The sequence below is a fragment of the Arachis ipaensis genome, chromosome B03 (genome assembly GCF_000816755.2).
Source record: "Arachis ipaensis cultivar K30076 chromosome B03, Araip1.1, whole genome shotgun sequence".
Lineage (NCBI taxonomy): Eukaryota > Viridiplantae > Streptophyta > Magnoliopsida > Fabales > Fabaceae > Arachis > Arachis ipaensis.
The window spans coordinates 127,090,838-127,103,490 of record NC_029787.2 but is presented as its reverse complement, the minus strand read 5'-3'; the positions used below and the strand labels follow the sequence as shown (position 1 = coordinate 127,103,490).

Below are 12,653 nucleotides of genomic sequence, written 5' to 3'. Positions count from 1 at the left end.
GCTTGTATCAGTGACCTTGGGAGCGTTTAGGAGTCGTGACAGGGAAGGCAAGACGGTGTTTGCGTATCTTGCGAGTGAGTGCATCCCTTCATCAGAACCGGTTAGTCCCCGAACTATGTCGACGGCGGCCTTTGTTAACTAAGAAGAGCAGCGAAACGACGACGGAGGATTATTCGATTATACGACATAAAAATGAGCATAAACGACTTTGGAAAGAATGAAGCTAGGGATTTTACTTGCGGCGATGGAGAAGATAGGAAGGAGACGAGTTCTTCCAGCTCCGTCGGCATTCTTCTTGTTCTCTTGTCACACTCTGACTCTGCTGTACTCCACAAAGCTGATTGCGGCGGCTCTTGGTGCTACTGCCACCACCCTTTTAGAACTTTCTGGATACGACGCCGTTCTCCTCTCGTAGACTTTTTCTGCTTCAAATAAAAGTGGAAAGTGAGAATCTATTGCTTTTTTTTTTCTTTTAAAAAATGATAACATAAATTATTCTTTCTCTTTTCGAATTTTTTTAATTTGTTTATATAATAAGAAAGATGAGCGGTTTTAAAAATAGTGGTTAATTTACTAGTTCGCTTAAACAAGTGTGAGATTGGGAAATATCGTGGAAAACAAAAAAAAAAGGTAATTAACAGTGGACAATAATAAACGTGTTAAATGTTAATAATGTTCTATTTTTAAAATCATCCATATTTTCTATTGTATAAAACCGTTCATCTTTTCCATTATTTAAAATGTTTTATTTTTGAGAGTTTGGTCCAATTTAAATTATTAATATTTATTATTATTTTAAAAAAATATTTTTTTTATATTTACCGTTGTTACGATGGGTAACCGGAGATTGTTGGGCTGGACTCGTGAGGTGGCCCAATCGTCTGAGGAAGGAAGCCTTCGAGCGGGTCTGCGTCTTGGGGGCCTCCGTCCGACTTGTGAGTATGAACGAATGGGGGTGGTACCTGCAAAGACACTCCGATGCCTAAGTCAGCAAGGGTGTGAGCAGGGCTAGAGAGTATTGGAACTTAGAGATACCTGAGACGTGTCAGTGTATTTATAGTGGTAAACCAATAACCACCGTTGAAGTAGTGCCACTTTTTAAGGGGAATAACCGTCCCTTTATCTTAGGGTGGTTGAGATACGGCTCTTGGAAGTGGTTAGAGAGATTCTAGGGGCAGTTATCCTCTTGAGGGAGGGTTTATCTGTCAGCTGATCCTCGTACCGACTTCTTTAGAGCAAGTCGTGAAGATAACCGACTTCGTGGCATCTGGTTTGTGTAGTGTGAGGCTCAACCCCTTTGGGTTGGGCCCTTTTATTTGGATCCTGGGCCTTAGCATTGGGCCAGGGTATGAACAGTGCCCCTACTCGAGCCCAATTTCTTTTAAGATTTTGGGTTCGAGTATTCTACTCGGGGATGTAGCCGACTTGGGAGGGAACCGACATGTTTGTTTGGAACCGACGTGACTTTCGTGACTTTTGATTTTTCACAGTTACGCCTAATCAAACGTCGCGTCTGTTAAAGGTTCGCGTAGGTATTGATTACCTTGGTAACGGTGCACCCATTAATGACTGCCCGTTTTTACCATTATGCCCCTAACGTGTTTATAAATACTTTCCCTCTCTTTCATTGTTTCGTTTCTGCGATTTTTCAAATTTCCTCTCCACCTGTTCGTGAAGCATTCTTGCGTTTGAAGGCTTTCATTTCCTCCAACCTTTTTCAGATAAAAGTTAGATTTTTCTTCTTCTCCTTTTGCAACATGCTTACTGTTTGCATGCTTTTATTTTGCAGATGGATAGGTTGATTCGTAGGTTTCTGTTTGATTCCGTACTTCCCCTTAGAGACCATGTTTTTTTATTTTCTTTTCTTTTTCCTTTGTAGGTTTTACCAAAACCCTTTTTAAAAGAAATAAAATGTCTTCTATTGAAAGTCTTGCTCAGTGGGTCGATGTTACGGTCCTGGGGGAGGAACCTTTGGTTGACACTGATTTTCTTACTGATCTTCGCACTCGCCACCGGCTCTGCACCTCTGATGAGGATGAGCCGAAGTATGAACTACTTGCCCCGGGTCCAGAAGACCGGGTCTGCTTTGGGAGGGCTTCGGAGGCAGTCCCTCATTTCTTTTTTATGTATGAGAGCATGCTTACCCGCCTGGGCGTTTTCCTTCCTTTTTCTGACTTTGAGATGGATATTTTACGCCACTGCCGTGTTGCACCTACCCAACTTCATCCCAATTCCTGGGGTTTTTGAAAATTTATCAATTTGTCAGCCATGCTTTAGACTTTCCGACTTCCTTGAGGATTTTCTTTTTTCTCTTCCATATGACTAAGCCCTTTAGTGGGCAAAATAATAAACAACAATGGGTGTCCTTCCGGGCTATACAAGGTCGGAGGGTCTTCACCCTTTTTGATGAATCTTTTCATGACTTCAAAAATTATTTTTTCAAAGTGGAAGCCCCATATCTGGATACTAAAAAATTTCTCCAAGGGTCTCCGACCTTTTTCCAAACACAATTAAGTAGCTTTTATTTGTTTTCTTAGATTTTCGACTTGTCTGACTGTCTTTTTCCGACTTGTCTGACCTCTTGGCTACTACTTGTTTTTACAGAGATGGCGAGGAGGAATTCGAATGAGTCTTACCAGAGGGTCCAGGAGGCTAGGGCAAGGTCCCGGGCCAGGACTGGTGGTGTCAGGTCAGCTATCCCTCCCCCTCCTCCTCCTCGAAATTTGGGGACTCCTTCTGAACCTATTGTTATCTCTTCTTCTGCTCCTTCTCAGCCGTCCCCTCCCCCCCGATCCTCCCCTGAGCCTGAAAGGAAGAAGCGCAAGGCTTTAGAGCCTAGTTCTTCTTTCGAGGGTGAAGCCAAGGTGGATGCCCCTGAATTTATCCGGAAGTACATCTATCCTCATGCCCGTATAGGCTTGGATGATGTTTCTATCTGGAACCACCTCACTATTATGGCTCAAGAGAGTATCAGGGCGGCGGCGGTGTGCACCAAATTTCTTGATATTTTCGAGAAGACTCCTCTTAGCTCTCTTGGTTCGTCCTCGAGGGCTAAAGAGTTGGAGGAGAGACTTCTTTTATATCAAAAGCATGAGAAAAAGTTGAAGGAGGAGGTCGCCAAACTAGAGGAGGAGAGGAAGGATCTCCAGGAGAGGGAGAGCAAGTTGCAGGCCCAGTGCAACATGGAGGTCAGTTTAAGGCTGAAGGCGCAGGAGAGTTATTCAAGCCTTTTTGAGGACCTTGTGGTTGTAAAAAAAGATCTGCTGAATGCTCGGACTGCCTACACCGAGTTGGAGGACTCTATTGCCGAGGGATCTGAAGAGGCCTGGAGGATTTTTAAGGAGCAAGTCGGAGTCATTGCTCTTGGCTTGGATCTCTCTCCTTTAGATCCTGACAAGGTCGTCATTGATGGTGCTATAGTGACTCCTCCTGCCCCCCAAGTTGTTTCTGAGTCCAACTTGAAGACTCGGGGGCAGAGGATTATTGAGTCCCCTCCTCGCTCAAAGGATGCTCCGAGCTCTTCCAAGGTTCCTCCGACTTCCTCTCCGTCTCCTATGGATGCCTCTCTCCCTGGTCCTGACGCTGCTCCGACTATTCTTCCTAGTTCTGGTGGTGATCCATCTACTCCTCTGAAAAAATAAATTTATTGGCTATATGGGGGCCCGGCCTGTGGGTCCCCCTTTTTTAAACTCTTTTATATTTGTTTGTTGGTGGTTGTGGTGACTAAACAATTTTCTCTGGCCTTTTAAGGCCGTAAACAAAAAAATATTTATAAATACCCTTTTTTGGACAAGGGTTTTAGTTTTTAAAGAAATACCCTTTTTGGATAAGGGTTTTAAAGAAATACCCTTTTTGGATAAGGGTTTTAGTTACCTTTTGCATGTGCATGCTTTTCTGTTTGTAGTTTTTTGAAAAACCCTCTTTTTGATCTTTTTAGTTTTGGAAACCTTTTTCCTGGCTGTCTGTCCTTTTGGGTTCCTCTTCGCTTTAAGGACAGCTTTTAAGCTTTTTCCTAGGTTTTTCGATCTCTTTTTGATTATTCTTTATACTCAACTTTGTTTTGAGCTTCTATGACTTAGGTTATTTTTGCGACGCGTTTTCTTTTCTACTCGGTTTTGTATTTCGACTTATAAGTCGGCATATCCCCGAGTTTCTCACGATCAACTTTTATAATCTCTTTACACCGACTTGTACCTCGTCGTTTTATCCTGACGACCATCTAGGTCGGTTCATGGGAATTTCACGTTTTGTCGAGCTTAAGTCGGCGCGTTTTGTAGGAAAAAAAAATAAACGAGAAGGAATTTATAAGAGATATTGTAAAAGATCTTTATTTATTTGGGGGGGGGGTACCTTACTGCTACTAAGGGCTTTTGACAGCCTATTTTCCCTTAGCCTCTACTATGATGCCTCGTTAAAAACCCTTCTCCAGAAAAAACCCTTTAACTTTCGGGAAAAAATCGTGAAGTTGGGAAAAGAGTACATCAGTGAGTAGAGTTCGCTTTTAACTGTAGTACCTTTTCCAAGCATGCCACGATCTTGGTAACTCGGCGCCGCTTAGGTCGGTCACCCTATAATAACCTTTTCCTAAGACCTCGCTGACTTTGTAGGGTCCTTTCCAGTTGGCAGCGAGTTTTCCTTCCCCCGACTTGTTGACTCCTATGTCGTTTTTTATTAAGACCAGATCGCTTAGTGCAAAACTTCTTTGAATGACTTTCTTGTTGTATCTGGTAGCCATCCTTTGCTTCAGCGCTGCTTCTCTTATCTGGGCTTGTTCTCGGACTTCGGGGAGCAATTCTAGCTCCTCTTTGTGCCCCTGTATATTTCTGATTTCATCATGGAGAATCACCCTTGGGCTTTGCTCGCTGATTTCTACTGGTATCATAGCTTCTATCCCATAGACAAGTCGGAAGGGCGTTTCTCCAGTGGCAGATTGGGGCGTTGTTCTGTAAGCCCATAACACTTGTGGGAGCTCCTCAGCCCAGGCTCCTTTTGCATCTTGTAGCCTTTTCTTTAATCCTACCAGTATGACTTTGTTGGCTACCTCGGCTTGTCCATTTGCTTGCGGGTGCTCCACCGAGGTGAACTGGTGTTTAATCTTCATACTGGCCACCAGACTTCTGAAGGTAGAGTCAGTGAATTGGGTTCCATTGTCTGTAGTGATGGAATATGGTATCCCATATCTTGTGATGATATTCTTGTAGAGGAACCTCCGACTTCTTTGGGCTGTGATGGTAGCCAATGGCTCTGCTTCTATCCACTTTGTGAAATAGTCTATTCCCACGATCAAGTATTTAACTTGTCCTGGCGCTTGGGGAAAGGGACCTAACAAATCCATTCCCCATTTTGCGAAGGGCCACGGAGAAGTTATACTGATGAGTTCCTCGGGGGGAGCCACGTGGAAGTTTGCATGCATTTGGCATGGTTGACATTTTTTCACAAATTCTGTGGCATCTTTCTGCAAGGTCGGCCAATAGAATCCAGCTCGGATTACTTTCTTGGCAAGCGACCTGGCTCCGAGATGATTTCCGCAGATCCCGCTGTGGACCTCCTCTAATACCTCGGTGGTTCTCGAGGTCGGTACGCACTTTAATAATGGTGTTGATATTCTTCTTCTGTAGAGAATATTTTTCACCAGAGTGTAGTGTTGTGCTTCCCTCCGGATTCTCTTAGCCTCTTTTTCCTCTTTGGGGAGGATGTCGAATTTCATGTATTCGACCAAGGGGTTCATCCATCCGAGGTTTAGTCCGGTTACCTCAAGGACCACTTGCGTTTCTGCCGTTTTTACCACAGATGGTTCCTGGAGAGTTTCCTGGATCAGGCTTCTGTTATTCCCTCCTGGCTTGGTACTTGCTAACTTGGATAGGGCGTCTGCTCTGCTATTTAGATTCCGAGTTATATGTTTGATCTCGGTTTCCGCAAAGCGCCCAAGATGCTCCAGAGTTTTTTCCAAGTACATCTTCATATTTGGGTCTTTTGCCTGATACTCTCCACTTATCTGGGAGGTCACTACTTGGGAGTCGCTATATACCATCACTTTTGTAGCACCGACTTCTTCTGCCAACTTCAACCCGGCAATTAAGGCTTCATATTCTGACTGGTTATTTGAGGCTGGGAATTCAAATTTGAGGGAAACCTCTATTTGGGTTCCCCTTTCGTCCATTAATATTATGCCTGCACCGCTCCCTGTCTTATTCGAGGATCCATCTACATAGAGTTTCCATATCGTTGGTTTTTCCTCTTGATCTCCTGCGTATTCTGCTACGAAGTCGGTGAGGCATTGGGCTTTAATTGCTGTCCGAGTTTCGTACTTCAAGTCGAACTCGGAGAGCTCTATTGCCCATTGAACCATTCTCCCTGCAACATCCGTCTTTTGGAGGATTTGCTTCATGGGTTGGTTCGTGCGGACTCTTATTGTGTGAGCTTGGAAGTAAGGCCGTAGCCTTCGTGAGGCTACTACTAAGGAGTAGGCAAACTTCTCTAGTTTGTGGTACCTTAGTTCAAGGCCTTGTAGAACTTTGCTGATGAAATATACTGGGTGCTGACTGACCTCATCTTCTCTTATCAGGACTGACGCGACAGCCCTGTCTGCTACAGATAAGTATAGGACGAGGTCTTCCCCAGCTATAGGTCGGGTCAAAATTGGCGGTTGACTCAAGAATCTTTTGAATTCCTGGAATGCCTCTTCGCATTCAGGAGTCCACTCGAACTGACATCCCTTTCTTAATAAGGAGAATAGTGGAAGGGATTTTAGTGCTGATCCTGCCAAGAATCTGGAGAGAGCTGCAAGTCGGCCGTTTAGCTGCTGGACCTCTTTTAAGCAAGTCGGGCTTTTCATTTCTAGGATAGCTCTACACTTATCGGGATTCGCTTCGATCCCTCTTTGCGTCAGCATAAACCCTAGAAATTTTCCAGCTTCCACCGCGAAGGTACACTTTGCAGGATTTAGTCTCATCCCGTGTGACCTTATGGTGTCAAATACTTACGAGAGGTCTGCTAAGAGGTCGGCCTCTTTTTCGGTTTTTACCAGCATGTCGTCTACATAAACTTCCATTAGTCTCCCAAGGTGGGGAGCGAACACCTTATTCATCAGCCTCTGATATGTGGCCCCTGCATTTTTCAATCCAAATGGCATGACCACATAGCAGAAGTTAGCTCTGGGCGTGATGAATGATGTCTTCTCCTGGTCTGGCTCATGCATCGGGATTTGGTTATATCCCGAGTAGGCATCCATGAATGACAAGTATTGATACCCCGAGCGAGAGTCTACAAGGGTGTCAATGCTTGGAAGTGGATAAGGGTCCTTAGGACATGCCTTATTTAGGTCGGTGTAGTCGACACACATTCTCCATTTGCCATTTTGCTTTTTGACTAGCACTACATTGGCTAGCCATGTTGGATATTTAACTTCTCTGATGAAGCCGGCTTCTAGAAGTGCCTGCACTTGCTCTTCCACTACTAGAGCTCGTTCTGGGCCAAGCTTACGCCTTCTCTGTTGCACAGGTCGGGACCCTGGGTATACCGAGAGTTTGTGGGACATGAGCTCAGGGGCTATTCCGGGCATGTCAGAGGCTTTCCAGGCAAAGAGGTCGGAATTGTCTCTTAGGAGTTTAGTCAACCTTTGCTTTAGGGTTTCCCCTAGGTTGGCTCCTATGTTGGTGTTTTTTCCTTCCTCTTCGCCGACTTGTATTTCCTCAGTTTTTCCTCCCGGCTGTGGTCGCAGCTCTTTTCGGGCCCTTGCACCTCCGAGCTCTATGGTGTCAGGTTCAGGCTTTCGTTATAGCATTTTCTTGCCAGCTTCTGATCTCCCATCACCGTTGCTATTCCCGCTGAGGTTGGGAATTTCATGCAAAGGTGGGGAGTGGATACCACCACTCCGAGTCGATTAAGGGTAGCTCTGCCGATTAAAGCATTATATGCTGACCCTACGTCGATGACTATGAAGTCTACACTCAGAGTCTTGGATTTTTTCCCTTTTCCAAAAGTGGTGTGGAGGGGCAAAAATCCCAGTAGTTTTATCGGCGTGTCGCCTAGTCCGTACAAGGTGTCGGGGTAGGCTCTTAATTCTTTCTCATCCAACCCTAGTTTGTCAAAAACGGGCTTGAAAAGGATGTCTGCTGAGCTTCCTTGGTCTACTAGGGTTCTATGGAGATGGGCATTGGCTAGGATCATAGTAATTACCACTGGGTCATCATGCCCAAGGATTATTCCTTGCCCATCTTCTCTTGTCAATGAAATGGTGGGAAGGTCGGATGACTCTCCTCCGACCTGGTAGACTCGCTTGAGATGTCTTTTGCGAGAGGACTTGGTGAGTCCCCCTCCCGCGAATCCTCATGAGATCATATGGATATGTCTCTCCGGGGTCTGCGGTGGTGGGTCTCTTCTATCCATTTCGTCTCGCTTTCTCTTCCCATGACCGTCCGACCTTTCTATGAGATATCTGTCGAGCCGACCTTCTCTAGCCAGCTTTTCTATCACATTTTTAAGGTCGTAACAGTCATTTGTCGAGTGACCATATATTTTATGGTACTCATAGTAGTCGCTGCGACTCCCCCCTTTTTTATTTTTAATAGGTCTGGGAGGAGGCAGTCTTTCGGTATTGCAAATCTCTCTGTATACATTCACTATGGAAACCTTTAGAGGAGTATAAGAGTGATATTTTCTTGGTCTATCGAGACCGATTTTTTCCTTCTTTTTGGGTTCCCTCTCCCTCTCTTTTGTTGAGGGGAGATGCCCAGGTCGCCAACTCAAATCTCTCAGCCTAGCATTCTCCTCCATGTTGATGTACTTTTCAGCTCTTTTCTGTACATCACTTAAGGAGGTGGGGTGTCTTTTTGATATGGATTGTGAGAAGGGACCTTCTCTAAGCCCATTGACTAACCCCATTATGACTGCCTCGGTGGGCAGGTCTTGGATTTCCAAACATGCTTTGTTGAACTTTTTCATATAGGCTCGTAAGGATTCTCCGACCTCCTGCTTTATCCCAGGAGGCTTGGCGCATGTTTTACTTTGTCTTTCTGGATAGAGAACCTCATCAAGAACTTCCTTGAGAGGTCTTCAAAACTGGTGACCGACCTCGGGGGGAGGCTGTCGAACCAGTTCATCGCCGCTTTCGACAAGGTTGTCGGGAAAGCTTTGCATCGTAGCATCAGAAGCATCAGTCAGATACATCCGACTTTTAAAGTTGCTTAAATGATGCTTCGGATCTGTGGTTCCGTCATAGAGGTCCATATCGGGGCTTTTAAAGTTTCTTGGAACTTTTGCCCTCATTATGTCCTCACTAAAAGGATCCTCCCCTCCTGGGGGCGACTCTTCTCTGTCGTCACGGGAGTTCCGACCTTTGAGGGAGGATTCTAACTTTAAGAGTTTCTTCTCTAACTCTTTTCGTCGATCCATCTCCTCTCTTAAGTGCTTTTCTATCTCCCTTTGTCGCTCCCGTTCCTGTTCTAGCTGTTCCAAGCGACTTTGGTGGACATGGACTAATCCCATAAGTTCAGTTGCGTGGGACTGTCCGTCCTTCTCCGAATCGCACCCTTCTGAGGAATTCACCTTCGAAGTTTTGACTCCGGAGGTACCCTCTCTGTGTTGATCGTTGGTTCCCTGGTGGAGGGTTAGGTCCACGTCATTATTTCCGGTGTCCAGATTCTCTTGTTCGGAATCTGTCTCCACATGACCCTCCTCAGGGGATCTGTCCGCCATCACTGGTTGATCTCTCGGGTCCCCGGCAATGGCGCCAATGTTACGATGGGTAACCGGAGATTGTTGGGCTGGACTCGTGGGGTTGGCCCAATCGTCTGAGGAAGGAAGCCTTCGAGCAGGTCTGCATCTTGGGGGCCTCCGTCCGACTTGTGAGTATGAAAGAATGGGGGTGGTACCTGCAAAGACACTCCGATGCCTAAGTCAGCAAGGGTGTGAGCAGGGCTAGAGAGTATTGGAACTTAGAGATACCTGAGAGGTGTCAGTGTATTTATAGTGGTGAACCAATAACCACCGTTGAAGTAGTGCCACTTTTTAAGGGGAATAACCGTTCCTTTATCTTAGGGTGGTTGAGATACGGCTCTTGGAAGTGGTTAGAGAGATTCTAGGGGCAGTTATCCTTTTGAGGGAGGGTTTATCTGCCAGCTGATCCTCGTACCGACTTCTTTAGAGCAAGTCGTGAAGATAACCGACTTTGTGGCATCTGGTTTGTGTAGTGTGAGGCTCAACCCCTTTGGGTTGGGCCCTTTTATTTGGATCCTGGGCCTTAGCATTGGACCAGGGTATGAACAACCGTGAAAATGAGATATATGAAAATTAAAAAAATACACATATCTCGTTTACGGCAAAATATATTAAAATTTATCTTGTTTACCTTATAAACAAGATAAGGAAAGATAACAAATTTTCGTAATAAATTTTAAAATTATTTATTTCAATAAATAAAATATTTATTTAATTTATTAAAATAAAAAATCCTAATAAAGACCCATGTTTTCTATAAGAACAATTAATTAGTAATATTAATAATAAGACCAAACTATTAAAAGAGAAATATCCATGTTATTAATTGATTTCATCAAGTAAATATTAGAAAGAAGAATTGAATAGCAATAGTTGAATTAATTTTAACATATCATTAAGCAAATACTTATATAATTAACAAATTATTATAAATGCAGACAGTAGTCTTTAACTTTGAACCAATCAAATTTATTAGCAAAATCTTATTTTAATTTTTATAATTAATTATGTTCTAAACTGAATCTAAATTAGTAAAATATTTAATTTTAGTTTTAACGAAGTAAGAAACAGAAACCAAAAGGAAAGCGAAGCCCTAGCTAGTAGGTAGATATATATATTGCACATTAATCGGTGAAGAAAAGCAAAGTTGATCCTACGCTAAGCAAAGCAAAAATGTCAAAGGGAGCAAGAGGCCAATACTGGACAGATGCAGAAAAGTTAAAAGCTGTGTTCGAAGTTTTCATGATTGATCGCATATCGCTGCTTCTCACCATACTGGTTGGCAGGGCTACTTGCGATGATGTCAGCACATGTACATCCCCCAACTACTGGTACCTTTCTCTCATCACCGCCTTAGCTGCCACACCGGCTTTCTGCTTGTTACCGTTCCCCTATAGGATTATTGTGTCGCCGTGGAGCGAGAGAATCTTGTTCTTGCTGGAGCGCCTGTTGGTCTTATTCAGCCTTGCTTCGGCTCCCAGGGGATCTCCCTTTTTTATTTACAGTTTCATCTTGTCTCTGTTTTCTCTCTGCGTTGCTGGGGCCTACTTCGTCTTCTACCTCGACCAACTTTCTCTTCTCACTTGGATTATCAATATGTTTGTAAGTATCATATATGATTTTATTTGTTTAATTTGATGATTTGTTTTGTTTTAACTTTCCAGGATTTAAACTCAATACGATTTGTTCCATGTATCAATTGAATTAAAATGACTATCTATATTTTTGGTAGGATTACAATGAAATCAAATTTCTTGAAATTTGCAAAGGTCTTGGCAAAAATATCGGGAAAATAGCGTCAAGAACCGCTGAAAACTGTATTCGTGAAATTCGCAAAATTCTTATAGTAGAATATAATAATAGCGAAGGAGAAGTTATTAGGAAGAATTTGTGGCAATTCTTCTTTTCCTCTCTCAGCATAGGAAGAGACCATGAAGAAGAAGAAGAAGAAGAAGAAGAAGAAGAAGAAGGAGAAGGAGAAGAAGAAGAAGGAGGAGAAGGAGAAGAAGAAGGAGAAGAAGAAGGAGGAGAAGAAAATAACAAGAGCGACAACAGAAAAATGGGTACTAACAAAGACGAGGACGAGGTCAACATGATGAAGAAAGAAGAATGTATCAAGTGTTGTGAATATGAGGCAAGAATGGTGATGAATGATAAATGGTGGAGAGATATGATGGTAGATACGATTATTGAAACAAAGAAAAAGCAAGAAGAAGAGCGAAGAAAGTGGGAGGAAGAAAAGGCTCAACTTGTTGGGAAACTCTCAGCAGCAATAGCAACGGCTGAACTCTATCGAAACCTATTGCATGATGGTATGGCTGATTTATGGAAAACCACTTAATTAGCTCAAGTTATTCAAACGAATAAAGTACATTTTATTTATTTATTAATTTTAAGTTGTCATTATTATTTTGCGAATTTATGCATCAGTATGAGTTTTTTCCCCTTCAATATGGTATTTGTTATGTTCTAATTTGCATGCATTTGTTTAGACTACGGTGGTTTCGAAAATTGAATGAGAATCTTTTTAAAATATTTGTTATTTCCTGTAGAATGTTTTAGTGTTTTACAACTCCCATCAATTATTTAGTACTAAGGAGTTTCTTAACTGAATTTAGTTGAACGCACCAAATCTTTTTAAAATGAGACTATTTATATGGGATTGTATCTAGAGACGAATCATATATCTAGTGGAACCAAATTCTAATCAACGTTAAATATATTTTAGAAGTGACGAAACTTGCTAACAAACATCTCAAAAGTCAAAAGATTTTATTTATCTATAAAGAAGCCATTTGATAAAAATGTTAAAAATGTCTACTTTTAAAGTTATTTTTTAAAAGTTAAAATTTAACACATATAATTAATTAAACTGTATTATTTTATTAAAATTAAATCAGATAAATTAATTTATCTAAAAAATTAATAAATTTAAT

The 12,653-nt window shown here is 42.7% G+C and overlaps 2 protein-coding genes across 2 annotated transcripts in view; one reads left to right on the top strand and one right to left on the bottom strand.

Annotated features, from left to right (window-relative positions):
- The window catches only part of LOC107631876 (protein HGH1 homolog), a 3,816-nt gene extending 3,364 nt beyond the window's left edge, over window positions 1-452 (bottom strand). The window contains exons 1-2 of the mRNA XM_016335448.2: window positions 237-452; window positions 16-138 (exon numbers count right to left, since the gene is read on the bottom strand). Coding sequence (XP_016190934.1) covers window positions 16-138; window positions 237-290 — 177 coding nt within the window. The 5' untranslated portion in view covers window positions 291-452. The remainder of the gene's footprint in view (window positions 1-15; window positions 139-236) is intronic.
- LOC110269837 lies at window positions 10,877-12,153 on the top strand. Its single transcript, XM_021117616.1, has 2 exons — window positions 10,877-11,319; window positions 11,450-12,153. Exons 1-2 carry the CDS (start codon window positions 10,891-10,893, stop codon window positions 12,056-12,058), a joined length of 1,038 nt encoding a protein of 345 aa, XP_020973275.1. The 5' UTR covers window positions 10,877-10,890; the 3' UTR covers window positions 12,059-12,153.